The sequence below is a fragment of the Physeter macrocephalus genome, chromosome 14 (assembly GCF_002837175.3).
Source record: "Physeter macrocephalus isolate SW-GA chromosome 14, ASM283717v5, whole genome shotgun sequence".
Taxonomy (NCBI): domain Eukaryota; kingdom Metazoa; phylum Chordata; class Mammalia; order Artiodactyla; family Physeteridae; genus Physeter; species Physeter macrocephalus.
This window is the reverse complement of record NC_041227.1, coordinates 92,381,782-92,408,759: the sequence shown is the minus strand read 5'-3', so window position 1 is coordinate 92,408,759 and position 26,978 is coordinate 92,381,782. Positions and strand designations below refer to the sequence as shown.

The window sequence follows — 26,978 nt, the reverse complement described above, 5'->3', positions numbered from 1 at the left end:
TGAGCCTGTGCGTCCGGAGCCTGTGCTCCGCAACGGGAGAGGCCACGAGAGTGAGAGGCCCGCGTACCGCAAAAACAAACAGACAAACAAAAAAACCTACATTCTCCTGTTACCCAAATCATATTCGGATCCACAAGACCCCAAACTACCTAATCAATGATAGAATAAAAGATCTCTAACCAGTTCTGCGTTGGACTATTCTCTGCTATAGAGCCCTCAGCGCCATCTTGGTCTCTTCTTCTGCCTCTAACATTTTTCCAGAGTGGCTGAGTCCTTTTAACAGACTAAGGGGTCGGTGGGGTGGGGGCAGAGAAAAAGAGGGGTATGCATAACAATCCACAGTTCTGGACATCTCTGGAGAAAAAATTTGCAACTCCAGTCACTGAAATTGGCCAGGACAATCCTCTTCTTTAGGATTTCAACCACCCAATCACGATATACCTCCTGTTGAAGCAAACAGGAAGCAGTTCCTTTCACATTCTTCAACTCCACTCACGCTCACCAACTCTCTAACAGCAGCCAGCAGGGTCCTTCCAAGGAAATACTGCTCAGACTGTCATCATTAGAATACTAAGACTAACTGCTACTATGATGATGTTATATGAGAAGGAAAAAGTTCCATAAAGGAGCTTTCCCTGGAGGATGATGGAAGTATTGTGACATGCTCTCAAAATACCAACGACTGGGGCACTCAAGAATAAGAGAACAGGACTTTGGAAACCACTCTCCAGGCTCCAGGAACTTACAAAATGACAGATAAGCAAGCATCAATTTTTTTACCTGTTACGTTTATCTGTTAAGGGGAGAGTCTACTGTAAATAGCCACTAAACTGTTCAGTGGGGAAGAAACAAGAATTAGTGATATTACAGAGTACACTCAAAATGGAATGTTAAAGAAAATCCTACTACTGTTCTATAAACACAAATGCAAACAAGCTCATAACAGGGATCACACGCTCCAGCATTTACCCCCATGGGTGTAACGAAATTGGAAAAAAATCAAAACCACAAAACCCTGAAGTTTAAGATACTGCTTCAGTATTTTCTGAAGTCTAAAAGACTGCTTCATCCACTACGAACAAAGGTAAAGCAGTTAACTCCAGAACAGCTCACCCTCAGCAGCCTGTGTAAGTTGGGGGGTGGGGTGGGAAGAGCCACTACCACTTTCCAGAGAGGAGGGAGAAAACAACCTGAATAATCCAATGCACGTGACCCATGAAAACCAATTACACAGACTTCTGCCACAAGCCTGCAGGAGTATAACTACCATTCTACACGACTCCACTGACCAACCAAAGAGAGGTGAGACACCAGAATCTTCCTTGGTGCCTTCCTGGTGTGGCTGGAGACTTTAATTTGGAAGTTGAACATTCTCCCTGATAAAAACTGCTCCCACACATGCCAAAACCAAACCAGGGGAGAGTCAGCTCTCTGAGGTCCTGGATCCCTCCAGTGGCGCAGCCTTCAGAAGCCTGCCTTGGGGGGAAAAAGTTCAGCAAGGAAGTCCCAAGCTGTTGAACCTTTCTCCTCGATGTTCCCAGCTCCTTCCAACGCTAAAGAAACGACGGGGCAGGCCTGCGGATGACTCCTCGGGGAACCATGCACCCCGGGGGCCTCCACCAGACCCCGGAGCCCACTCCTTTCCGCGTCCCCTGACGGCTGGGAATCCTGTGAGAGGGCTGGAGCAATGGGGAACAGTCACCTTCGCCGTGAGAAAGGGGGCGGAGGCAGGAACCAGAGCTGCGCTCTCCCGGAGGGTCCGGAGCTGGCACAGCCCGACCCCACACCGGCTCTCTGGCTGGTAGAGCGGGGAGGGACCGCCCTCGGCCCCCGCCCCCACTGTTGGGGGAAGGGGCGGAGGCTCTGGAGCGCCGCGAACTGAGCGGGGAGGAGGCAGAGGAGGAGAGGGAGGCGGGGCGGGCAGGCCCGGCCCAGGAGCTGGGCGGCGCGACTCACCTCTGCTCCCGGCCTGCGGAGCCAGAGTGGCCAGGATCCCTCGCAGCTCCGACGCGGAGATCCGGACACGCTCCAACCCCTCCGCCATCTTCGCGGCTGCTGCTACAGCTGCAGCTACTCCGCCAGCGCCGCGCGCAGCCAGGAAACCACGACGGACGGGCGGCGCGCGCGCTCACCCACCTCCCACCCTTTTCCCCGCCCCCTCCCGCTCCCCTCCCCAAACGACGGTGGCCGCACTGGGAGGAAAAGCGCCGAACGCTCGTTCGGTCGGGAAGAGGCGGGCCGCAAGCCTGGGAGGGGCAGGCGGGCGCCGCGCGTGCGCAGAGGTGTGGCCGGGAAGGTGCGCCGAGGCTGGAGTTGGAGGCGCGGCACCTGGGAGGTGAGGTGAGGTGAGGTCTGGTCCGGCCGAGCCAGGCCAGGCAAGGCGGGCGTTCGCTGCGGTGGCTGCTCTTGCTGCCGTGGTGGCCTTCGAGGACACCGGTACCAGCCTGGGGCTCGGGTTGACGGGGCCCTCCACCGTCTGGCCCTTTCCAGTCATCTTAGGCCAGGGTCTCCCGCCACAGGCCCGGACTACTGCCCCAGGCTTTTACTTTGCGACCTTCAAGATCTTGTAGGGTAGTTAGTATTATGCCCCTTTTTTTTCTTTTCTCTTTTTTTTTTTTTTTTTTTAAGATGAGGAAACTGAATCCCAGAGAACCGTAGCCAATTGCCCAGGGTGACACAATCGGTAATTACCAGAGACTCAAAAGTCTTTTCCTTTATGGCAATCTACAGCCCAAACTTCGTGACTTTTTTTTTTTTTTTTAATACAGTATAGATGGCTCTTGCTGAGGGAAGGGGTTGTGTGGAAATAAGTCAGGAGGTGTTATGAGTCGATTTGGGAATTTCTGTATCACTGTGGATTCTGGGAAAAATTACTTGACTTTCCTGGATCTCAGGTTGATTTTTTTTTTTTTTTTCATCTTTAAAATGTAACTGGATCTGAAGACTGGTACTTTACCTGTTTGTTCATGAGCCCCGTGTTCAGAACTGTGGTGGAACTCCCTCCTCTTGCAAGGCTGCTTCCCTCCACCTCTTGCTCCTTCCCAGTCCCACACAACGTATTGGACCTCTACACCATCAAAGAATAGTTACCGATTTATTCCTTAGACTGGGCTTAAAAGATTTAAACAATCTCTGACAACTCATTCAATTCCTATTAGGTGGCAGACGCTTCGCCTCCACGAAGTTCTCAACAGATGGAGAAAGTCAATAGATAGCAAAAGAAGGGGAGTGATTGGAGTGGTCAGAGCAAATGGCAATCTTTAAAACAGATATGAAAGAAATAGGAAAAAAAATGTTTAAAATTAATTTGTTTTCATAGTGAAATTGACGAGGACATTGCAACAGTTTTTTTTTTAATGGAAAAATAATCGGAAGAAAACTTTCTTAGGAAAAACACCATTGCCAAATTAATACAGCAGTATCAGTGAGCTGCAGATGAGATATGCCAAAAGTTAAACCAGCTCAAAAAATTTTATGAGAACTCAGAGGGAAAATATAATAGAAACTATTGAGAGGTAAAGGTACGAGATATGGAGAATGGATCCAGAAAACTAATAATCAAATATGAGTCCAGAAGGTGATAACAGAACTGACTGAGGAGGAGCAATAATCAAATATATAATAGAAGAAAATTTACTAAGGTGATGGAAAATTTGGATTTAAGACTTAAATTCAACCCTCAAATTTAAAGGGTTCATGAAATACCAGGTAGAAATAAGTGAAAAGACAACCATATTTAGACCTGTATCACAATGAAAGCTGAGTTTAAAGAAATAAAATATGTGCTGATTTATTCAAGATATTGTTTAAAAAAGATACATTGTTAATTTTTTAAGCCAATTGCAGAACAAGATATAGAGTATGGTTCTGAGTGCAACAAAACCATTTATTGCATATGTAAATTTCTATATAAATACATCAAAAAAGATGTGGAAGAATACATACCAAACTTTTTTTGTTTGTTTGTTTTGCGGTACGCGGGCCTCTCCCGTTGGGGAGCACAGGCTCCGGACGCGCAGGCCCAGCGGCCATGGCTCACTAGCCCAGCCACTCCGCGGCATGTGGGATCCTCCCGGACCGGGGCACGACCCCGTGTCCCCTGCATCGGCAGGCGGACTCTCAACCACTGCGCCACCAGGGAAACCCCATACTAAACTTTTTTAAATGGTTATCTTGGGAATTCCCTGGCAGTCCAGTGGTTAGGACTCCAAGCTCTCACTGCCAAGGGCCTGGGTTCGATCCCTGGTTGGGGAACTAAGATCCCACAAGCTGCACAGCGTGCCCAAATAAATAAATAAATAAGTAAAAAGAATGAAAATTAATAAGCTACATATTCAATAAGGGTAGAAAAAGAAAGTAAAAATAGAAGGAAGAAATAAGGATAAAATCAGAAATAATAAAGGAAAAAGAACAGCACTTGATAAATTGGAGCACTCATTCTTCAGAAATAGACATTAAAATAGACACATTTCTGGCAAAAAATTTTGAAAATTCAAAAGACATCCTACCAAATGCTTCATAGGTAATGCAAACTTAGCTCATCAAATCTCTGATTTTCCCCTAAAATATTTGTTTCTTTGCCAGCCTTATATCTCAGTAAATTATACCACCATCTAAGTTGAAACCCAAGCGTTATCCTTGACACCTCCCTCTCCCTCAGTCCCCACATTCAATCCGATATCAGGATATGTCTCTTCTATATCTGTAGTGGTGACGTATGGAGTTCATCACCTCAACATTTTCACCTTCCTTTTCTCTTGAAAACTGTCCCTTACTCTCACTCAGAAGTACTTTCTCTTTTCCTTTTTCTATTTCCTTTTTTCCTTTCCTGTTTTACTCCCTTCATTTGCTCCTATTTTTCCCTCAGGTGCAGAGATTTGAGGCAGTCCTGCTGTTCAGTTCACATTATCATCAACAAGGCCTTTATCATTTTATCTTTTTTTCCTTCATTCCAATTCCCAGTCATGTTACTTCCCTCTTCCTTCAGTAGCCACTCTAATGTGTTTGATACATGTCCTTGGATATACATGTATCTTTGAATAATATATAGTATTGTTTTGTATATGTATGTGTTTTAAATGTACATATTTGATATTGTGTTATAGAAATCATTGTTTCTGTTTCATGTTTCTGTAAATACTTCTATTGCATAGTATAGTCTTAAATGACCTCACACCCTTGGCCACTGGTCCTGGGCCTAGATGGGCCAATCAGAGTCCCTACCCAGAATTTTTTTAACTGAAACTAAGAAAAAAAGAAAATCCCTCTCCAGTTTGGAAGCCGTAAAATGTAAAACACAGGAGCTGTCAGCAGCCATGTGTCCTGCCATGCGGAACCAGCTGGTCTGCAGTGAAAAGAATGAAGCCGACATGCAGAAAGCAGCAGAGGTGAGAAACAATGAGAAAGTCCTGGAAAATCTCAAAGTCCCTAGTTCCAGTTGTTCCTGATGTGCCATGTTCCTGCCCTTCCCATGGTTCAACTCTTCCTTGGATTCCATGAGCCAGTAAATTCTCATCACCTCCCTCTTGTGCCTAAGCCAGTTCAAATTGGGGTTCTATCATTCGTAACCAAGAGGTCTAACTAATTATAATCTCCAAAATGTATGTGCGTGTGTGTTTTTTAATTGTGGTAAAATACACGTAACGTGAAATATACCATCATGACCATTTTTAAGTGTACAGTTCAGTAGTGTTAAGTACATTCACATTGTTGTACAACCAATCTCCAGAACTCTTTTCATCTTGCAAAACTGAAACTATACCCATTGAACAACAACTTCCCATTGCCCCCTCGTCCCCACAGCTTCTTACAATCACTGTTCTACTTTCTATGGATTTGACTACTCTAGGTACCTCACATAAGTGTAACCATATGGTATTTGTCTTTTTGTGACTGGCTTTTTCAATTGGCGTAATATCCCCAGGATTCATCCATGTTACAGCACATGTCAGAATTTCCTTTTTTTAGGGTAAATAATATTTCGTTGTATGTATATATCACATTTTGTTTATCCATTTATCTGTCGCTGGATACGTGGGTTGCTTCCACCTTTTGGCTATTGCAAATAATGCTGCTATGAACATAGGTGTACAAATATGTCTTTGAGACCCTCATTGAATTCTTTTGGGTATATAACCAGAAGTGGAATTGCTGGATCATATGGTAATACTGTTTAATTTTTTGAGGAACTACCACACTGTTTTCCACAGCAACTGCACCATTTTACATTTCTAACCAACAGTGCACAAGGACTCCGGTTTTTGTACATCCTGCCAACACCTGTTATTTTCCCAGTTTGGGGTTTTTTTAAATAGTAGCCATCCTAATAGGCATAAGGTGGTATCTCACTGTGGTTTTGATTTACATTTCTCTAATGATTAGTGATGTTGTGCATCTTTTCATGTGCTTGTTGGCCCTTTGTATATCTTTTTTGGAGAAATATCTGTTCAAGTCCTTCACCCATTTTTCAATGGGTTTGTTTTTCCAAAATGTATCTTGAACGATTATTTTTTTCTACCTCCACTTTCACCATCCAAGCCCCCCTGTTGTTTTTCGTGTGGACAACTGTAATACTTCATAACTGGATACCTTGATTCCACTCTTAGATCTTTCCTTTTCATTCATTGCAATGTAGCAAGTGATTTTCTGTAAATACGGATTCTAACATGTCACTTACCTGCTCAGAATTCTCCAATGGCATTTTTAAAAAAAATTTTATTGGAGTATAGTTGATTTACAATGTTGTGTTAGTTTCCACTGTACAGCAAAGTGAACTCTTTCTTAGATTCTTTCCCATATAGGTCATTACAGAGTATTGAGTAGCGTTCTCTGCTATACAGTAAGTCCTTATTAGTTATCTATTTTATATATAGTGGTGTGTATATGTCAGTCCCAATCTCCCAATTTATCCCTCCCCGCCCCCTCCCCTGGTAACCACAAGTCCAATGGCATTTTATTGCTCTTAAAAAAAAATCCATGGACTTCCCTGGTGGTCCATTGGTTAAGATTCCATGCTTCCACTGCCGGGGGTGTGGGTTCAGTCCCTGGTCTGGAAAGTTCTGCATGCCATGCGGTGCGGCCAAAAAAAAATTCCATGAGTCATGGTCCCTTATGATCTAGACTCTGCCAACTTCAGTCTCCTTATCTCTTATCACATTTCCCATTGATCACATTTTCAGACACATTGACCTTTTAATTCCTGGAAAATGCCAATCTCTTTCCCTCCTTAAAGCCTTCACATAATATTCCCTCTACCTGAAACACTTTCCCCACTACTCTGCCCATTCATCTTTTAGGTCATAATTTAATTTTACTTCTCAAGAAAAAAAAAACTAATTATTCACAAAATAATAAAAATTCACTTCTACATAAAGGGTCTTCATTGACCTCCTTTACTGATCTAAATAAGGCCTCCCACTATAGTATCCTATCATAATACACTTCCCTAAGTTAACACATCAGTGTTTGTAAATACATATTTAATTGGATTATTTGTTAGACACCTCTCCAATACATTGTAATCTTTATGAAAGGAGGAACAAGTCTACTTTTCAAATACTATATCCCCAGATCAAACAGTATCTGACACAGAAGGTGCTCAGATGGTGCTCAAATTTGTTGAATGAATCAATACCACAGATATGAAAAATACTTAGAAATATTAATATGTACAGCTTTATACTAATAAATTTCAAATTAAGTGATTTTACCAAAAAAATTACTGAAATTAATTCAGGAAGAGATGGCAAATCCATATAAACCAATAACTATGAAGTCATTGAAAAAGTTACGAGAGGTACATTTTTAAGGTAAAGGCAAATTATCTTTATTTGCAGATAGCATGATTGTTTAGAGAATAAACTGTAAAACTATTAGATCTAACAAGATAATCTGGTAAAGTATCCTATTACATGATAAATATACAAAAATTATTAACTTTCATATACATCATCAGTAAGCAGTTTAAAAATGCCTTATCTCAAAAGCAGCAAAAATATACTTAGGCATAAATTTAATCAGATCTATACAGGGCATAAATAAATTATGATAACTTTACTAAGAAACCTAAAACAAAAAGATTTTACTAGGGCTTCCCTGGTGGCATAGTGGTTAAGAATCCGCCTGCCCATGCAGGGGACACGGGTTCAAGCCCTGGTCCGGGAAGATCCCACATGCTGCGGAGCAACTAAGCCTGTGTGCCACAACTACTAAGCTTGCGCTCTAGAGCCCTCGAGCCACAACTACTGAGCCCACGAGCCACAGCTACTGAAGCCCGTGTGCCTAGAGCCCATGCTCCACAACAACAGAAGCCACTGCGATGAGAAGCCCATGCACCGCAACGAAGAGTAGCCCCCGCTCGCCACAACTAGAGAAAACCCACGTGCAGCAACGAAGACCCAGTGCAGCCAAAAATAAATAAATAAACAAAAATTTGTTAAAAAAGAATCCATTAAAAAAAAAAGACTTTACTAAATTAAAAGACACCCATGTTAATGGATGGGGAGACTCAATATTTTTAAATGTCAGTCATGCCCCCAATTCATTTGTAGATTGTAGAGTGGAATTTCTGGCAAACTTGGTAAAGGATTTCTGAAATTCATTTGGAAGAATTGGTGTGTGAGAAAAGCCAATAAATTTTAGAAAGAGAAATCAGGGAAGAACGTATTAATACAATGAACAGCTGGGAAAGGAATTGGCAGTCTGATCAATGGAACAAAATACTAAATCCACAAAAGCCCCAAGCATTAATAGATATTTAATTTTTTATAAATGTATTTCAAAGGAAAGGATGATTCAGTCAGTAAATGGTATGTTAATGATTCACAAAAGAATTAGTGGCCAGGGTCTTTCCTGGTGGCGCAGTGGTTGAGAATCTGCCTGCTAATGCAGGGGACACAGGTTCGAGGCCTGGTCTGGGAGGATCCCACATGCCGCGGAGCAACTGGGCCCGTGAGCCACAACTACTGAGCCTGCGCGTCTGGAGCCTGTGCTCCGGAACGAGAGAGGTCGCGATGGTGAGGGGCCCACGCACCGCGATGAAGGGTGGCCCCCGCTTGCCACAACTAAAAAAGCCCTCGCACAGAAACGAAGACCCAACACTGCCAAAAATAAATAAATAAATAAATAAATATTAAAGGCAAAGAAGAAAGGGGAAATTGTAGATAGAGTAAGGATCTAGTTTAAAAAAAAAAAAAAAGAATTAGTGGCCAGTAAGTATACAGAAAAAATGTTCAGGGACTTCCCTGGTGGCGCTGTGGTTAAGAATCCGCCTGCCAATGCAGGGGACACGGGCTTGATCCCTGGTCCGGGAAGATCCCACATGCCGCGGAGCAACTAAGCCCATGTGTTGCAACTACTGAGCCTGTGCTCTAAAGCCCGTGAGCCACAACTACTGAAGCTCACATGCCTAGAGCCCGTGCTCCGCAACAAGAGAAGCCACCGCAATGAGAGAAAGCCCAAGTGCAGCAACGAAGATCCAACGCAGCCATAAATAAATAAATTTATATATATAAAAAAGAATGGATAAACAACAAGGTCCTACAGCACAGAGAACTATGTATGCTAAATATCCTATGATAAACCATAATGGAAAAGAATATGAAAAAGAATGTATGTATGTGTATAGCTGAATCGCTTTGCTCTACAGCAGAAATTAACACTGTAAATCAACCTTCAATAAAATAAAAAGTTCAGTCACTAGTAATTAAATGTAAACTACTAGACATACTTCATTAAATTGACAGATAAAAATGATACAGTAAGGGTGAAGGAAAACAGTCATTCCTTAGAAAGTGCTGTTGGAGTATAAATTGATATAATCTATAACTCTTCTGGAGATCAGTTTGGCAGTGGTATCAAAAGCCTTAGACGGGGTGGGAGGGAGGGAGACGCAAGAGGGAAGAAATATGGGAACATATGTATATGTATAACTGATTCACTTTGTTGTAAAGGAGAAACTAACACACTATTGTAAAACAGTTATACTCCAATAAAGATGTTAAAAAAAAAAAAAAAAAAGCCTTAGACGTGTGTATGCCTTTTAATGTAAAATACCACTGGTGGAATCTACTCAAAGCATGTATAGAGATAAACAGAGATCTTGCAACAAGGCTGTTCATTACATCATTATTTATCATAGCCAAAAAAAAAAAAAAAAAGGAAATCTAAATGTTCAACAACAACAACAAAAAAAAAATTTCTTAATCCGGAGCCTGTGCTCCGCAACGGGAGAGGCCACAGCAGTGAGAGGCCCGCGTACCGCAAAAAAAAAAAAAAAAAAAAAAAAAAAAAATTTCTTAAATGTTCAACAACAGAGTTATCTAAAACTATGGTATTTTTGTAAAAAGAAGTACTAGTAAGTCATTTCACTAGAAATCACATAGTGATTTCCCTGGCAGTCCAATGGTTAAGAGTTCGCCTTCCGATGCAGGGGATGCGGGTTCAGTCCCTGGTTGGGGAGCTAAGATACCACATACCTCGCGGCCAAAAAAAAACAAAACATAAAAAAACAGAAGCAATATTATAACAAATTCAATAAAGACTTTAAAAAATGTTCCACATCAAATAAAATAAAAATAAAAAGTCACATAAATATATCTATTGATAAGCAAAGATTCATAGATATATTGTCTGAAAAACGCAAGTTAACAAACCTGTCAAAAAAGTTTTGTCTGGGCTTCCCTAGTGGCGCAGCGGTTGCGCGTCCGCCTGCCGATGCAGGGGAACTGGGTTCGCGCCCCGGTCTGGGAGGATCCCACATGCCGCGGAGCGGCTGGGCCCGTGAGCCATGGCCGCTGAGCCTGCGCGTCCGGAGCCTGTCCTCCGCAACGGGAAAGGCCGCAGCAGAGGGAGGCCGGCATACCACAAAAAAAAAAAAAAAAAAAAAAAAAGTTTTGTCTGCATATGTATGTGGGCCTGGAAAGAGAGACAACAGAGCTTCAGTAGCAATTGTCTTTGGAGAGGAAAGCAGATTAAATTGTTTTTCTATTGAACATACATTACCTTTGTTAATAAGGAAAAATAAAGAGAAAATTCATGTTTAAACACTACAGTAAAAATAGTAAAAAGTGTAAGCATAACACGGTTACTGAAAATTATAATTATGAAAACTTTGAAGAATGAGCCAAATGGAAAAGGAGTAAAGATGTTATTTATGGTTTGATTTTAACTGTCATATATGTATATTGAAAAAACAGAAGGAAATATAGTGAACATAATTTATTAAGATGGTAGGATTGTAGGCAATTTTTCCCCTTGGTAAATTGTGAAATATTTTTTTAAAATAAAAAGTTGTAGCAGATTTTGAACCCAGTTTATTCAAGCTTCACAATCATGAAAATGTAGAGACCAGTGGCAGTGCCAAGAGATGGATGGTAGGGGTGAGGGCTGAGCTTTAAGCCTTCAATAATCATCACCAGTTATCTCCTATGAGGTTTCAACAGAGCAAACTTATACACCAAGAAACTCAGCTTCAAGAGAAGTTCCCTTATGCAGAGATTCTGGACCCCAGTAATGGAGACAGTCCCCACATTAACACCACAGGCCCTGAGTCTATTTTCCTATGTTATGCATTTTCTTTTTTTTTTTCTAAAGATTTTTGTTTGGTTGTTTTTTGGGTTTTTTGTTTGTTTGTTTGTTTGTTTTAGTTTAAGGTTCACAGCAAAATTGATGGGAACAGAAATTTGCCATATACTCCCGGCCCCCACACATGTATAGCCTCCTCCATTATCAGCATCCCCCACCAGAGTGGTATATTTGTTACAACTGAACCTACATTGACATGCCATTAGCACCAAAGTCCATAGTTTACATTATGGTTCATTCTTGGTGTACATTCCATGGGTCTGTGTTATGCATTTTCAAAATCTTCTTTAAACACATTGTCTAGGCTTGCTTTGACCCCTCTCTTATTCCTGGGTTTCAGAACCATGTGTGATCAGTACTGCATCTCCTTTGCTGATGTTGAAAAAGCACATGTCAACATTCGAGATTTTATCCACCTCACACCAGTGCTAACAAGCTCCATTTTGAATCAAGTAACAGGGCGCAATCTTTTCTTCAAATGCGAACTCTTCCAGAAAACTGGATCTTTTAAGGTAACAATCCCTTTTGATAGTGTATCATGTTTCTTTTCAAGCCACTTTGATTCTCTTGACCACCCAGTGAGGTAGGTACAGTTAATATCTTTTTACAGCTAAAGAGAGGGTTGTAGAAATTTTCCTTTGCTCAAGTCCTAGCTAGTTAGTATCATGGCATTGACAGGAGCCACTTTTACACAATCTCAAAATTCCGTATAATTAAGGTGATCACATATAATTTACTATCCAAACTAGGACATGTTTGAGAATGAAAAGGGGGAACTTCTAACGATTAAACCGAGACCACAGTCATCAACCTGGACACGTGTGATCACCCTGTATATAGCCAAGCTTAGGCATTCACTTTGTCAGCTTACTATTTGTTTATACCTTATTATGAATGTAAACGATCTAACCCTAGCTCAACCCTCATGTAACAGGACATTTTTCTACAAAATACGTCAGTGCCTCTCCTATGCATATAGATAGATTTCTGTGCTGATTTGTTACCAGAATTTTCTGACCGTTAGTTGAACTTTAAGATCCATTCAGGTAAAAATCTGAAAAGCTGCATTTTGCACTGTGCCTAACAGGTATTGTTAGTACCCATTAAGTGGTAGCTTTAGGATTTCAGGAATTTACCTTTTTCCATACCCATTAACTGAGAACTTTTATTTTAAACCAACAAAAACTTCTCCATTCTCTTTTGCCCTTTGCTTCTGCCACGGTTTATTTTTCATTCATCACGCATCAAGCACTTATTTTCACTAACTATACTAGGTGTATGTACACTAGGCCTTGCCCTGTATCCATACTTGAAGGGGAAGACAAAATAGGTTGATGACAAGTGTCTTAAAAGAGATACAAACAAGGGCCATGGAAACGAATGAAGTACCTAATTTTGCCTGGGAGAACAAGGAGGTTGAACCAGGTGTTGTCTGATCCAAGTTTTATAGGATGAGTAATTTTAGCCAGATCAGGGAGTGGGGGAAAAGAACTACAGGTAGAGGCGTCAGCGTGCCAAGAGGTACAGAGTTGTGAGCTAACCTGGTAGGATGGAAACTAGAGGCAATTTAGGATGGCTACAACGGTAGAGGTAGATATGTTTAGAAAGGCTGCAGCTTGTAAGGGATTTGTACTTTTCTTACAGAAATAGGCAATCAATGAAAAAGGTAACGTTTGTTTTTTAAAAACTCACTTTCCTAATCTAGTGGAACTATTAGATGAGAATAATCCTTGAGGCAGGATCAGCTGAGATTTGGTGATACCAAGTTGAGAAATGAGGCCTCACCAAGGTAGTGGCCAAGATGAACATGAGATATTTAGGAGACAGACTCAATAAGATTTAGTCATGGAGTGGATGTGCAGTATTGGAAGAGAAAAATGTAAAAAAACTAATTCACCATTCCTCTCTTCCAGATTCGTGGTGCCCTTAATGCAATCAGAGGCTTGATTTCTGCCACTTCAGAAGAGAAGCCCAAAGCTGTTGTTACTCACAGCAGTGGAAACCATGGTCAGGCTCTCTCCTATGCTGCCAAATTGCAAGGTACTTGATTAATTTCACAGGGTACTGGGTAGGCTCATCAGAGAGGACTGGAAAAGTAGCCTTAACTTTCAGTGAGGTTCGTGATAGCTGTGGGAATAAATTTCCAAGTCCCTGATTACAAGCAAACTGAACATAAATTTCTATCCTAAATTCTGATTTGTACTAACTAAACATGCTTCTCCCTCCCAGGGATTCCTGCTTATATTGTAGTGCCCGAAACAGCTCCCACCTGTAAAAAATTGGCAATACAAGGCTATGGAGCCTCTATAGTATACAGTGAACAAAGCGAGGAGGTAAGGAAGAGAGCAATGTTCAGTACCACCTTAACAGCTTTCACAGTAAAATGAAACTTCTCTTCCTACCTTACTGGCTGCAGCTCGTCTCCTTTGTTGTTTCTCTAAGTGTTGGCACGCACGACCTTTTCTCTACCTACACTCACTCAGATGATCTCATTAGTCTCAGTTTAAAATATCACCTACACTCTAACTCCAGACCTGAACTTTGCTCTTAACCAGGACTTGTACATTCCCACTTGGGTGCCTTAAAAGGCATCTCAGCCTTACTGTCTAAAACCAAACTCCTCATCTTAATACTGTTCCACCTCCAGTCTTCCCCATCTCAGTAAATGGCAACTTTTATCCTTCATTATCCTCAAAACATGGAGTCATCTTTGATAACTGATACCCCACATCCAAATCTTAGTCCTACTTTCAAAATATTTCCATAATCCAGCTTTTTTAAAATTAATTAATTTATTTATTTTTGGCTGAGTTGGGGCTTTGTTGCTGTGCGCGGGCTTTCTCTAGTTGCGGCGAGTGGGGGCTACTCTTTGTTGAGGTGCGCGGGCTTCTCATTGCAGTGGCTTCTCTTGTTGCGGAGCACGGGCTCTAGGCGCGCGGGCTTCAGTAGTTGTGGCTCACGGGCTCCAGAAAGCAGGCTCAGTAGTTGTGGTGCACTGGCTTAGTTGCTCTGCAGCATGTGGGATCTTCCCGGACCAGGGCTCGAACCCGTGTCCCCTGCATTGGCAGGTGGATTCTTAACCACTGCACCAGAAAAGCCCAATCCAACTACTTCTAACAGCCTCTACCTTCATCACCCTGATTCAAACCAGTGTCAGTCCTCACCTAGATTCAGTAGCCTCCTAATTGGTCTCTGCTTCCACCCTTGCCCCACGAGTCTTGTTTCCAAAAGAGCAACCAGAGCTATCCATTTAGTAAGTCAGAATTTGTCTGTCGGCCCAAAATCCTCCAGTGGTTCCCCATCTCATACACAGTGGAAACCAAAGTTCTTGCAATCATCTATGGCCCAGATGAACTGGCCCATTTCTATTTTTCTGACTTCATCTCCCACTATTACTCTCCTCCAAACACTCCACACCAACCACACTTAGTTTCTCAGAAAGCCAAGCACTCCTCTCTGTCGTCTTTGTACTTGCTGTTACTCTTTCCCTGGAATGTTCTGGAGATACACAGGACTTGTTCAAATCTATTAAAATGTCACTTTACCAGTGGCCCTTCCCAAGCACCCTATATAAAATAAATTCATTTTTCTCCAAAGCATTTAGACATACCATATATTTACTTATATCCCACCCCTCCTCACCATATCAGAACATAACTCCACTGAGTGCAGGGACTGTTTTGTTCAGTTATATCCCCAGTGCCAAAACAAATTCTGAAAAAAGTAGATGGCAAATAAAGTGTTAAATGATTGAATCTAACTTGTTGGGAACTCTATTAAATACAAATAAAGTAAGCTAAATTAATGTACTCTTTCAGTCCAGAGAAAATGTTACAAAAAGAATTGTGGAAGAAACAGAAGGCATCATGGTACATCCCAACCAGGAGCCTGCAGTGATAGCTGGGCAAGGGACAATTGCCATGGAAGTCCTAAACCAGGTAAAAGCTTAGTTAGTTCTTGTTTAGCTACTTACTGGTAATGCTGTTTGGCCGTAGAACCAATTATTTTATATGTACGTATAAAACTGGCCATTTATAGACCTATTTATACTTTATATTCTTTTCATTAAAGGTTCCCTTGGTAGATGCACTGGTGGTACCTGTAGGAGGAGGAGGAATGGTTGCTGGAATAGCAATTACAGTTAAGGTAAGAAAACAGCTTCTGGAGGACTCCCCACTTCAGGCATAGAAGAGTTTTATTTTACATCATAGTACATTGTGAATACTTGCTCAACATTCCCCCAAATTGCCATTCCTTCTCACCATCCCTTGGCACTTGAGATAGAAGGCCCTTCTCTTCACTACTACCCTTTTATTTTTTTGGCCGCGCAGCATGTGGAATCCTAGTTCCCAGTGACTGAACCTGTGCCCCCTGCAGTGGAAACGCGGAGTCTTAACCACTGGACCGCCAGGGAAATCCCTCACTACCCTTTTCTTAATGAAAACTTTACAGCACAAAAGCCATTACAATGAGTGGCACCCTCACAGTCCTCTGAGTTCCATCTCACCAACCTACTATCCAAGTCAGTGGCTACTCTTTTCCCAAGTTACCAGCAGAACCAGCTGTGATCTAGGCAACCGAGGCCAGAGTGGAAAACAATTTCAAGTGCTTAAAGGCCTTATTTCCATTACATCGATTAAAAGAAAGCCTCTTGGGCAGAAATATGTTAACTGTACTAATCATTTTACTGCAAGCATGCAGGCAAAATGCTGTGGCTAGTTGTAAGCTATCTAATATTCCTCTTCCTAGGCTCTGAGACCTAGTGTCAAGGTATATGCTGCTGAACCCTTGAATGCAAATGACTGCTACCAGTCCAAACTGAAAGGGGAACTGACCCCCAATCCCTATCCTCCAGAAACCATAGCAGATGGTGTCAGATCCAGCATTGGCTTAAACACCTGGCCTATTATAAGGGACCTCGTGGATGACGTCTTCACTGTCACGGAGGATGAAATTAAGGTGAGGCCCCAAGAGGAAAGGAAATAACAAAAGAATGGAGCAACTTCTTAGGCAAAAAACCCTCCTGTTGTAAGTAGCAACTCACCCACTAGGGACTCAACTAGGTGATTTCATGACACGTAGGAGGGTGCCCTAGATGTATTAAGACCGTAGAAGCAGAGTTAGAATGAAAAAAGCCCTGCCCTTCATTGGCAAGCACAAACATATAGCAATAGGAAAATTCAGACGGGGCATATTATATGCCCATCTGGCCTTTAATTATAAAGGCCAACCAACTAGGCTCTTTCCCCTTTTCCCATTTCACTAATTCTTACTCCCTTCTATACCAACAGTATGCAACCCAGCTGGTGTGGGAGAGGATGAAATTGCTTATTGAACCTACAGCTGGTGTTGGAGTGGCCGCTGTGCTGTCTCAGCATTTTCAAACAGTTTCCGCAGAAGTAAAGAACATTTGTATTGTGCTCAGTGGTGGAAATGTAGACTTAACTTCCCTAACTTGGGTGAAGCAGGCTGAAAAGCCAGCTCTTTAGCAATCTGTTTCTGTTTAATATGTGCAAAAGGAAGAAAAGGGATTCAGTTGTCTAGACACTTGGAAATTTTGTCTCCTGGTCATTGTCAACTTCCTATCTTCCCCTCTTAAAGAGCTTTCGAAATCCTAATGGAGAATGTATATTTCAGTAAGTTTTAATAGTTTTTTGGACTAAGTTGCAATAGAAAAACATCCATACTTAACTGAGATACCTTGTCAAGGCCAAGAAAAGTCTTCTGCTAAAAGGAGCAGGAGACCTTAAGTAGGCTTAAGTAGAAAACATAAACTGCCCAATCACAACCTACAGGCTCCCAACCCTAGAGTGCTAACTAGTAGCAATGAGACAGAATCCCACTGAATCCATTATTCCACGTCCATTTCAGGCACTGCTGAAGAAATCTCACTTTTCACCCAAGGTACTGGTTCTGGTACATATGGATCATAAGTCCATTTGGGGAAAACTCTTTTATAGAGGTTCATCAGTACTGTGTCCTGAGATTTTAGCTTCCCATCAAAACTGCACTTCATGTGGCCATGAGTACCTACAAAGAAAACAGCACGAGTTGGTCAAATTTAATAGGAAATTTTAAAGCAGTGGTCTAACCCAATAGTCATTTAGTAGCACTGGGGAAATCTAGACAAGATCCCAAATCCCACATTCTCTTACCTAAAGGCTCCTTGACGTGTCCCCTACGGCCCCACTTTGTTCTCAGTTCTACCGGTTTAAACCACAGCACATCCTCTTAGAATCAAACACACAGAAGACCAAGATGAAACATTTATCCATACTATATAAATCCAACCTTCATCCCACAAAGGCAATTGGATCCCATCCGTCACACCTACCTCTGTTGAAGAACATGTAACGCACCACTGCCATCTTAGTAAAAATTTTGAAAGGATGACCACTCAGAACAACTCTCTTGATGACCATTCTGTCTGGATCCACTGACAGTAGATGGCCTGTGGCAATGAGGCTGTGCATTCCTAAGGGGCAAAAGCAGAGCAGCAGGAGTCCATAGGTCAAAGCCTTCATTTATTGTCCAGTCCATTTAAAGGCCTATGTGAGATCTCAGGGAAACAAAATAGGGATGTACTATGCTGCCCCTCCTGGGTTCATGGCAAAGATCACTAAGTGATATTCCTGCTGAGCCTATCCTCAGAACCTACCCTAAATATAGCACTCTGAACAGCCTCTACCAATTAGCTACAGTTTGCAAGCAAGATAAAACCCCATTTGTCATCCTTGCCTCAGACCCAATATGAGGCTGAGATTGGAATATTTTGAAAATCATCATTACCTTTCTTGTGCCATTTGGCCCCCAAATTTAAATACAGAAAGCAGTTAATCTTATTAAGAACCCACAGGCCTATCGGCCTATTCACCTCTGTGAACTCAACTTACCATTGCTGTTCTGTTTGAAAAGCAGCACAGATGCAGGAGGAAAAGTGATAGGGGCATATACTGTCACCACCAGAGCCAAGTCAGCAGTCAGGAATCTCTGAAATTTATGTTTATCCGCTGCCATAAAGGTTAAAAAAAAAAAAAACCAAAAAGTATTTTGAGAAACAATAGGTAATCCAGAGGCCTGTGAAAAGCGGTATCACTGCAACTCTTAAACCTAAGGCAACTAGTGTTTCTTTTTTCTTTTTTTTTTTTTTTTGCTGTACGCGGGCCTCTCACTGTTGTGGCCTCTCCCGTTGCGGAGCACAGGATCCGAACGCGCAGGCTCAGTGGCCATGGCTCACGGGCCCAGCCGCTCCGCGGCATGTGGGATCTTCCCGGACCGGGGCACGAACCCGTGTCCCCTGCATCGGCAGGTGGACTCCCAACCACTGCGCCACCAGGGAAGCCCAACTAGTGTTTCTTTATCCCACTAATTCTCCAAACATTTTCTGGCCTCAATACAACTGAAAGATACAACCCAATCCTATCAGTGATTTTTCAACTGGAGGCAGAATCTTGGAGCTTAAACTATATTTTGGGGTTGGAAAAAGTTCTCCAGGTGATTCTGATACACATCACCCCTACCTCATTTGAGAATCAGTGCTTTACAAAAAAACACTTCACTAATTCAACAGCTCTTAGTCTTGAGCAAGGACTGGCAAACATTTTCTGTAAATGCGCAGATAGTAAATATTTTAGGCTTTGTGGCCATATAGTCTCTGTTCCAACTACTCAGCTCTCACTGTAGCACAAAAACAGCCACAGACATTTTTTAAAAATTAAACAAGAAAGCACAACTGTATTCCAACAAAACTTTACTTAACAAAACAAGCAGTGGGACAGATTTGGCCAAGGGCCAAACTTTAGTAATCTCTTCTTGGGGACTATCTAGATCTTGTCTTTACCTTCAACGAAACCCTTTTTAATACAGTATTAACCCTTTTTAATACTGAATGTTATAGGGAAACAAAATATTTTAAGGGAAAGAGAAATTAATCCTTCATTTAGACAGCACGGCTGGTGAGAAAAGAAATTATCCAGAGCATCCATTAATGCTGCCTTTATCACCTTCCTCCGGCCATTGCTGAGAGTTGAGAGTGTAGGTAATGTTCAGAAGCCCCCAAGTTAATGCAAACATCTTCCCACTCCTAATACGTAAGAGCACAATCATTTTTTGTCACAGAAGTATTCCTGGTCACCACTCTTTAAAGTCTCATGCAGTCTCAACATCTCAGAAGCCACACACTCTGCTTTATCCAACTGAGGGCCACCCCTAGCCTTCACCCACACGGCCACTGGCACAATGGATGCCAAGGGTTCCATGACACATCATCTCTAGAAAGCAGCCAACTCCTATCCAAAACCTCCTCTGCAGCAAATACTCATGGCAGAGAAGCCTCAGCACCACACAGAGGTTGCATCACTGGGATGCTTCAGACAGGTTCAGACACTTTGAATGGAAACATCATTGGCTCCCAAACCAGAGTACTGAAAATACCTCTAAGAGACTGAGAGTTTGAAATGGTATATTCTGCACCTCTCCCCAAGTCTCAGTCCCCTAAAAGACAGTAAGATGGACAAGAACCCAGAAGCTTCCCTACTGCTTACCTGCAGTGTGCTGAGAGAATAAAGGTGAGGCTCGGAAGCGCCTGAATCCACAGTGGAAGATCAGCTCCTCTTTAGCTTTCACAGGTTCAGTGTTGCCAGGGTGCCGGCTCACCACCATATTAAGTACTGACATCTGGGGACCAAATGGGAAAACATAACTTCGTACCAGGAATAGAATAGCCTAACCTGCAAGAAGGCAAACCAAACCAGCAGATTAGATTCACTCTAAGAACTGACAACACTAATTTATGGTGGAGTGTAGATGAAGAGACACAAATTCAACTTTTACCTCCACCAACAACGGGCATTCAAATCGAAAATATGCTGGTTTTCAGAGCTTTCATGTCCCTGCTACACTAGGTGACCTTCCCATGTCTAACATGCCAAAGCTCAACATCTGCCACAAAATCAGTGCCTACAAGTCACTCACTCATCACACACCTCTAAACCACACTCATTCAAGACCCTTCTTGCCTCAACCCTTACTCACAGTGACCAAAAGGCCAGAGCTCTCACATACACCCCAACCTACATGACTGCTGGCCATCAAGAGAAAAAAGATCTATACCTTGGCACTAACCCTGTTTACTTTCATGGATGCCAACCCTTTGTTAAAGTGTGACCTGACAAACGTACTTATCTCAGAGAAGTCTCAGAACCACACAGAGATCACGTCACTGAGATGTATCAGACAGGTTCAGACATGTTGGGGAAAACCATCATCGACTTCTCTGTCATCCTCTCTGACTTCTAATCATAAAGGCAGAATTTTGCATCCCAATGAGCAAAATGTCAGTCACAGAAAACTTTAGACTGCCAGACAAAACTGGTTGGAAAGTGTCAGAACTCCCATTTCCCACAAGACACTAACTCACCTTCTGTTCATGAGGTAGTAAAGAAAATGCAATCAAGGGTGCACCTCGCTTGAAGTGCTCAACCACTGAGACAGGGACTTCAGAGACATGAAGTGTGACATACCCGCCAACCTGCCAGAAGAAAGCAGAAAACAATCATGCAATTACCCTTAAGGTCTCAATAATGATGAAGCATTTCTCCAAATATGTTAAAAAGTCTCTCAGACTACCATAAAGCCAATCCTCACCCTCCAAGACTGCCTTTCACAGATGCCTCAACTACCTAGATTAAGCTTTTTCAGTTAACATCTCTGATACCTCTTTGTTCCCAATATCACTCTTATCGGTGACTCAGTAGCTCCTCTAATTCAGCTGTAGGCAGCACGAAACTAATTAAGGTACTCATGCCAACAGAAGGAGTGGAGGGGGCACCCTGGCAAGCAAAAACAAATTATAGGGATGCACAAAGGAAGGCAGATACCTCAGCTCCTTCAGCCTCTTTTTCTTCAATCTCTTTAAAGATGCGTCTCCTAGTATTAATAAAGTTCTGAAACTGAAAGATCCGAGCATAATCTTGAGGGAGGTTTTCCTTAGGATCCCATGGAGATGTCCGGAAGCTCTTGAGGCCTCTGTATTTCTGAAATCTAGAATACAGAGGATATTTTAAATAAATCAATAGTGAAATTTATATGGTGCTACTTAACCGTTTCACTCAACTCACTTCTAAAATGGCTAAGGCTTAAAAAGAAGAAAAAAAAACAAAAAAAATTTTTTTTAATTTTTGAAAAATAAATAAGTAAATAAACAAAATGCCTAAGGCTTTAGCTTAAAAGAACTCACTATCTCTCAAAATAACCTAACAGCTTAAATCAGAACCACACTCCAAAACAGTCTGAAACAAGTATTTCAGCACCAAACCCCAGCTTCTTAAAAGTATTTACAGTGGCTCTCTGGTGCATATCAGGGAGTGGCTCTTTAACCTGACTAGCAATGTCCTCAATAAAAGCCTTATCTCTCTAATATCCAGCATAAACTCTCTGGACTCACCTTTAGACCAAACAGGATCATCTACATCTTCATTCTTTTATTCTCACTCTTTTATTCTACCCAAACTTCCCCAAATCTCCAAATGTGATATACTTTGAGTCTTAGCTCCAAAGGAAGCATTTGCTAATTAATCACAGCATTTCCTTCAGTAATGTACTGTAACATTATTAGTCTGTACTACACAGTCTAGAATATGAACATTGTTTCCCGTATGTCTGTCTTACCTTCCCATATGGTATTAGCCCTTCAGGAGCAAGAACAATGTATTTTTCTTCTTTTACATCACACTGACATAGTTCTGAGGCACGTAAGCTTTAAATAAAAACATACTGATTGATCTTAGACTTGTTGACTAACCGAATTCTAGCAGCCACGTCACGGGGGGTATCTACTTCATCTGGAAACATCTCTTCCAGTCTTTCTTGTTTATATTTCTCCAGCATTTTTTCCTCAGCCTCTTCATCCACTTTCTCATCATACAGATCATCACGCACGGACTCTCCTATAGTCACAGTTTCACATTCCTCCTCTTCTTCCTTTTCACTACCCTCATCCTGTAGAACGAAGGATTACAATTTCAGAGGAAACCCACATCTCTACCCTAAAGGCCACTGAGCTAAAATAATTCTACTAGATACCTAGTCCAAACCAATATCAATTCTAATAGAGACTAAGTTATAAAACAAAGTCTCATTCCCGGCAACAAAGTCATTCCTAAGAAACTGACCACACATACCCCTTAAGGTCAGGAATGCACCTTGCCTTGCATTTGGGGCTGTACACAGAAGTTGCCCAAGGGCCCATTTCCTTACCTGAGATTCCTCTTCCATAAAATCCTCACGTTCTATATCATCATACTCATCTCCTTCCCCGCCACTTTCGCCATCCTCATCCAAAATCCATTCAGCTTGATAACTGGATGTTCCTTTGGGAACCTTCTTTACTACCTTGGAAGTTTCCTTCAGTAAGTCTGTAAAAGCCCAAATGAGTTAAGTAACTTATATACCTCCTTCCCGCCCCTATTACTTTGGGCATTCTCACATAGGCAAGATCTTACATATCGCTACCAATACCAGGAACTCTGGCAGGCACTATAAATCGAACAGACTACTTCCCAATTTAATTCAGCTGCCTCAGAACTAGCAATACTTACACAGCTAAATAAGTCCCATAATAAATCAGAAGTTGTTTATCTGTTCATTAGGAAATGATAACGTAAGTAATTTTGAGAAACGAAGTAAAGCCGTGTCCAGTGTTTGCTTAGTGAAAACATATAGCCTTTGGAGGCAAGAGAAGACTTCCAAATACTTCCTCATCCTACTCTACCTTATAAGGTCCTCACTGTGAGCAGCTAGACAAAACCCACAATTCTAGGCCAGAATTTCAAGTTTGCCAATACCAACCATTTGCTGCACTCAGCTCCTCCTCCGTGGGCCAGGTCTGTTCCCCCTCCATTGGATCTGGGATAACCTCTGTTTGCAAAGATTCTTGTCTGTCAGGGTCTGCCTTCATTAGGACCTTCAGATCTTCCTCCATATCAGCTACAGCATCTGTAGCACAAATCTGAAAACCCAAACAGTTGATGGTCAATTAAATATTAGCCAAAAATCTACTAAATCTAACATAATAACCAGAAAGATCTAGAAATAACATAGTCCTCAAATAGAAGAATAAAAAATGAAAACTTGTCAGAATTTTTCAAATGGTTCTATTTCCTACCATTCTAGGTCTATACCTCTGCTTGGCTCTTGAGACCTTTCATAATCTGGTCTCATGCCTACCTTTTTATTACTACCTTACTCCCATCAATTTGTTATCTTCAGAGTTCAAAGAAACCCTTTGATCCATCACTTTGCCTAGGTTCATGTTGTCTTTATTTGCTAGGATATTCTTCCATCTCTTTTCAACTCATAAATCACGTTCATCCTTCTCAACACCTAGCTCAAGTCTGATCTCTTCTGTGAAGCTTGCCAGTCTTCTTTCTCAACTTCCACTGCAGGTATGCACCTCAACCATGCTTTCTCAATCTTTATTTCACAGGTCTTTGCCTTTTTTTTCTGACCTAATTAAGTTGTCTAAGGAAAGAGACTACAACCTGTGTGCCTTCTATAAATTCAGAGCCAACTGCTATGCAAGGCATCTACAAAGTACTGGATAAGTATATGATATAGCAACGTATTTGTAGTTGACTACTGCCTTATTTCGAACTGGGCGTTACCTCCAGGGACTAGGATAGTTGTCCAAGTGTGCAGACAGACTACCCTCTCTGTAGTTCCCATCCTCTGCCAGCTTACACATGAATCTACAATACATAGTTTTTAAGAACACCAATCTTACCTCCATTGCCATGCCTGGGTCCTCTGGGGATTTGATCACTCTAGGATTTAAAGGGAAAGGGTCCATAGGGGCATCTATCTGTTTCATCTGGAAATCACCATGTCCAATGATATGCAGCAAGCTATTTACATTCAGAGCCTGCCCACGAACATAGCCTGAGATCTTCAAGGTGCCCACCAAGTTATTCTCTTCACTAGGCACAAAGTCAGCAGCATGAGCAAATAGGTAGGCGTGCCGATCTCGAAAGGCAAGATGCCGTTGCTTTTGGTTAGCCAACTGCCTGAGCAGCATCCCTGCCTCCTGTTGAGTGTCTAACAGGAGGAGTTTGTTATCAGGAAAGCGCTTCTCCACTGCTTTACTTAGCTTCTTCCTGACATCTGTTTGTTTCTTCAGTGGGAGGCCCAAAACCCCCTGGACAGCTAATGCTGTGAACAAAAAAGAAAGGGTTATATGACTTGTTGCCTCACTATATGAAAATCCCCCCTGTGGCTCACAAACAAGCTAACAGTTCAGTTGTGAGCCCAGAGATCACTGGGAAACCCAACACTCCGCTACCTTAAAGAAATTTCACAATAAAACCAAACTTCATATTCTTCTTCTTTCTCTGGGCAATGGGCAGTCCAGAAATAAAAAGACATCGTGATAGGTAACTTGTGAACAATGGACCAAGTTAAGGCCATACAGGTACAACCCTCCAATAGTATCAAGCATCAGACATAGTGCCTGGCAAATTGTAAGTGCACTATACATGCTAATTCACTTCCTTCCTTGGCCTCCAATACTCCCAACTCACTTACTATAGGTGGGAAGGCCCTGAGCAAAGAGGCAGGAAAGGCAGTAATCCCCAGTGCTATCCCAGCCTTCTAGTGGATCAAGGAGGAACAGGATGGTATCAGCCACTTTAGCCATGTCTAACACAGTGTGCAGATCCCCTGGAAACAGAAGACAAAGTCAGTAGGAAGAGGTGGTTGACATCAGTACATTATACTAAAAAAATATTACCACTAATACGCAAAACACAGTGATAGAAAATATTGTTGTATGCTCTAACCTGGCCTTGCAGATGTAAAAAACCACCGATGTTTCAAGCGGGGGCATAACAGCATAAAGCTATGGGTGCTTCCCCATTCATTCAAGTGTACTGTTCCAGTGTCCCTATCCTGAAGCAGTCGAAAGGCCTCTGGCAGGGAAATCCTGTTGTGCAGGGGAACCACCAGTACCTGATGAGGAGGGCCATCCTTGCTGCCGAGCTGTCTCTTTTCTGCCAAAACCTGAGGAAAGAAAGGATCAGAGAACATCTCAATGTTTCAGTACTTTGTTTCGGTACTGCATTTCCACCAGTACAGATGCCCACCCCCACCCGCCAACCAGCATCTCTCTTGTAAAAGGTGTCATGTATGCCAAGGAAGCGGGCAGGAGCTAGGAACAAAGAATGCTCTAGCATGAGTCTGGGCCAGCACGCCTGACATGTGCTCTAGGGTTACTCTCCATCCCTGGCCCCTTCCCAGGGTCACATTTTCTAGTTCGAGGCATTAACCGCCTAGAACGGTTGTGAAGCCACACCATTCCCCAATCCCCGGTCCTCTCACCGCCTCCTTCTTCTGCTTTCGGAGCTGACTGGCGCGATGCCTCTGGTCCACTTTGCTGAGATCTTTTCTCACCTTCTTGCTTAGGGTTTTCAGTGCTAGACGGCCTGGAGGGAGACCAGAAAGGGCTCTTGCGCAAGGCACTAGCAGGGCAAGAAAGGAGATCCCTCTCTGCCCTCCTCAGAGCCTTTGCCGCGGGGTCCACGCCGGAGTAGGTAGAAGCTCATTCTGGGCATGAAGAAAAGCAGTTAATATCGACTAAACATCCCTTCTTCCTCCAACCCCACCTTCTTACCCTTGCCGTCCCGCTGCGCGGATCCCCGACCCCGATGCCGCCCGCCTTTATGAGCTTTATTCTGCTGCTTAAGCGGGCCAGAGCGATGAGCCGCCATGCTGCCGCTCACATGTACCAATTCGGCACTACTTCCGGGCCGAACCGAGCGCTTCCGGTCCCCGCCTTGGGGGCGTGTCCTCACCCGGCGGAGTAAGGCTCCTCTGTCCGCCCGCGAGAGTAATTTCCACCAGCTTCTGAGAGCACGGTGCCCGCGTCTCTACAAAACCTGCTCGTAAACTTTTCCCAGGCGGTGGTCCGCTGTTGCGGGCTTTAAAACGCCGGATGTAGGCTCGAGGTTTGGGCTTTCAGTCTCGGAGAGCTGTTTTGCTCCCTTGTATTTTTATTTGTTGCGCTATCAGGTTGCATCACTTAGGAAGAGACTCCATTTGTACGATAGAGGGCTAAGACCCTCCTCTCACCTAGCTTTGTGTACGCCGCTCCTCAGTTTGCAGCAGCAGGTGTTCTTTGTCACTTTGAGCAACCTTTTCTCGCTCTCAGTGCCCAGGTGGGGCTGCTTAAGTCTACAAGGCAAATCGTGCAGAAGGCGCTTGTCTCACCTCCACAGGTTCCGTACAAGCTCCTGCTGGTCCCAGTCACTCCAAGCTGCGCCCCCACCTCCCACGTGTGTGCGTGAAGGGCCAGACGGGACGTGACGACCCCTCGGGGGAGGGGTGGCTGACCGTGACTCTCGCGA

The 26,978-nt window shown here is 42.8% G+C and overlaps 3 protein-coding genes and 2 non-coding genes across 7 annotated transcripts in view; 1 reads left to right on the top strand and 4 right to left on the bottom strand.

Annotated features, from left to right (window-relative positions):
* LOC114483896 (telomerase-binding protein EST1A) overlaps positions 1–2,121 on the bottom strand; it is a 97,966-nt gene extending 95,845 nt beyond the window's left edge. The window contains exon 1 of the mRNA XM_028498305.2: positions 1,957–2,121. Within this exon, the coding sequence (XP_028354106.2) occupies positions 1,957–2,044 (88 nt within the window). The 5' untranslated portion in view covers positions 2,045–2,121. The remainder of the gene's footprint in view (positions 1–1,956) is intronic.
* Positions 2,122–2,244: 123 nt separating this feature from the next.
* Positions 2,245–17,138, top strand: SRR (serine racemase). Of its 2 annotated transcripts, XM_007125453.4 has the most exons (9): positions 2,245–2,335; positions 4,868–5,387; positions 11,924–12,095; positions 13,497–13,623; positions 13,813–13,916; positions 15,402–15,521; positions 15,655–15,729; positions 16,333–16,542; positions 16,875–17,138. In XM_007125453.4, the coding sequence occupies exons 2-9, from the start codon at positions 5,359–5,361 to the stop codon at positions 17,070–17,072; spliced, it is 1,035 nt and encodes a 344-aa protein (XP_007125515.2). In that variant the 5' UTR covers positions 2,245–2,335; positions 4,868–5,358; the 3' UTR covers positions 17,073–17,138. The 2 variants fall into 2 exon arrangements, with proteins under 2 accessions (XP_007125515.2, XP_028354105.1); XM_028498304.2 differs by lacking the exons at positions 2,245–2,335; positions 4,868–5,387; positions 13,813–13,916 and having other exon boundaries at positions 12,009–12,095.
* A 74-nt stretch (positions 17,139–17,212) lies between these two features.
* On the bottom strand, positions 17,213–26,356 carry TSR1 (TSR1 ribosome maturation factor). Of its 2 annotated transcripts, XM_007125452.3 has the most exons (15): positions 26,246–26,356; positions 25,954–26,057; positions 25,416–25,635; positions 25,162–25,296; positions 24,365–24,789; positions 23,431–23,590; positions 22,840–22,997; positions 22,385–22,581; positions 21,462–21,624; positions 21,002–21,112; positions 20,127–20,259; positions 18,477–18,593; positions 17,918–18,058; positions 17,739–17,813; positions 17,213–17,613 (listed from the first exon to the last, which is right to left on the bottom strand). In XM_007125452.3, the coding sequence occupies exons 1-15, from the start codon at positions 26,340–26,342 to the stop codon at positions 17,435–17,437; spliced, it is 2,415 nt and encodes an 804-aa protein (XP_007125514.1). In that variant the 5' UTR covers positions 26,343–26,356; the 3' UTR covers positions 17,213–17,434. The 2 variants fall into 2 exon arrangements, with proteins under 2 accessions (XP_007125514.1, XP_007125513.1); XM_007125451.3 differs by lacking the exons at positions 25,954–26,057; positions 26,246–26,356 and having other exon boundaries at positions 25,585–25,621.
* LOC112066009 (small nucleolar RNA SNORD91 family) lies at positions 19,904–19,998 on the bottom strand. The gene has a single exon (XR_002892372.1). It is a non-coding gene; the product is annotated as a small nucleolar RNA SNORD91 family (small nucleolar RNA).
* LOC112066010 (small nucleolar RNA SNORD91 family) lies at positions 20,766–20,860 on the bottom strand. Its single transcript, XR_002892373.1, has one exon. It is a non-coding gene; the product is annotated as a small nucleolar RNA SNORD91 family (small nucleolar RNA).
* Positions 26,357–26,978: the final 622 nt, after the last annotated feature.

What these genes read in the sequence shown, in the direction of transcription:
- TSR1 (XM_007125452.3), bottom strand. Translation starts at nt 26,342, where the DNA reads ATGGCGGCTCATCGCTCTGGCCCGCTTAAGCAGCAGAATAAAGCTCAT. An exon ending in ATTCTCTCAGCACACTGCAG is followed by an intron (nt 18,594 to 20,126) that starts GTAAGCAGTAGG and finishes CCTTTATGGCAG; the next exon opens with CGGATAAACATAAATTTCAG. An exon ending in TTTCAAACAGAACAGCAATG is followed by an intron (nt 18,059 to 18,476) that starts GTAAGTTGAGTT and finishes TTTGCCCCTTAG; the next exon opens with GAATGCACAGCCTCATTGCC.
- SRR (XM_007125453.4), top strand. Translation starts at nt 5,359, where the DNA reads ATGAAGCCGACATGCAGAAAGCAGCAGAG. An exon ending in CTATGCTGCCAAATTGCAAG is followed by an intron (nt 13,624 to 13,812) that starts GTACTTGATTAA and finishes TCTCCCTCCCAG; the next exon opens with GGATTCCTGCTTATATTGTA. An exon ending in CCATGGAAGTCCTAAACCAG is followed by an intron (nt 15,522 to 15,654) that starts GTAAAAGCTTAG and finishes TTTTCATTAAAG; the next exon opens with GTTCCCTTGGTAGATGCACT.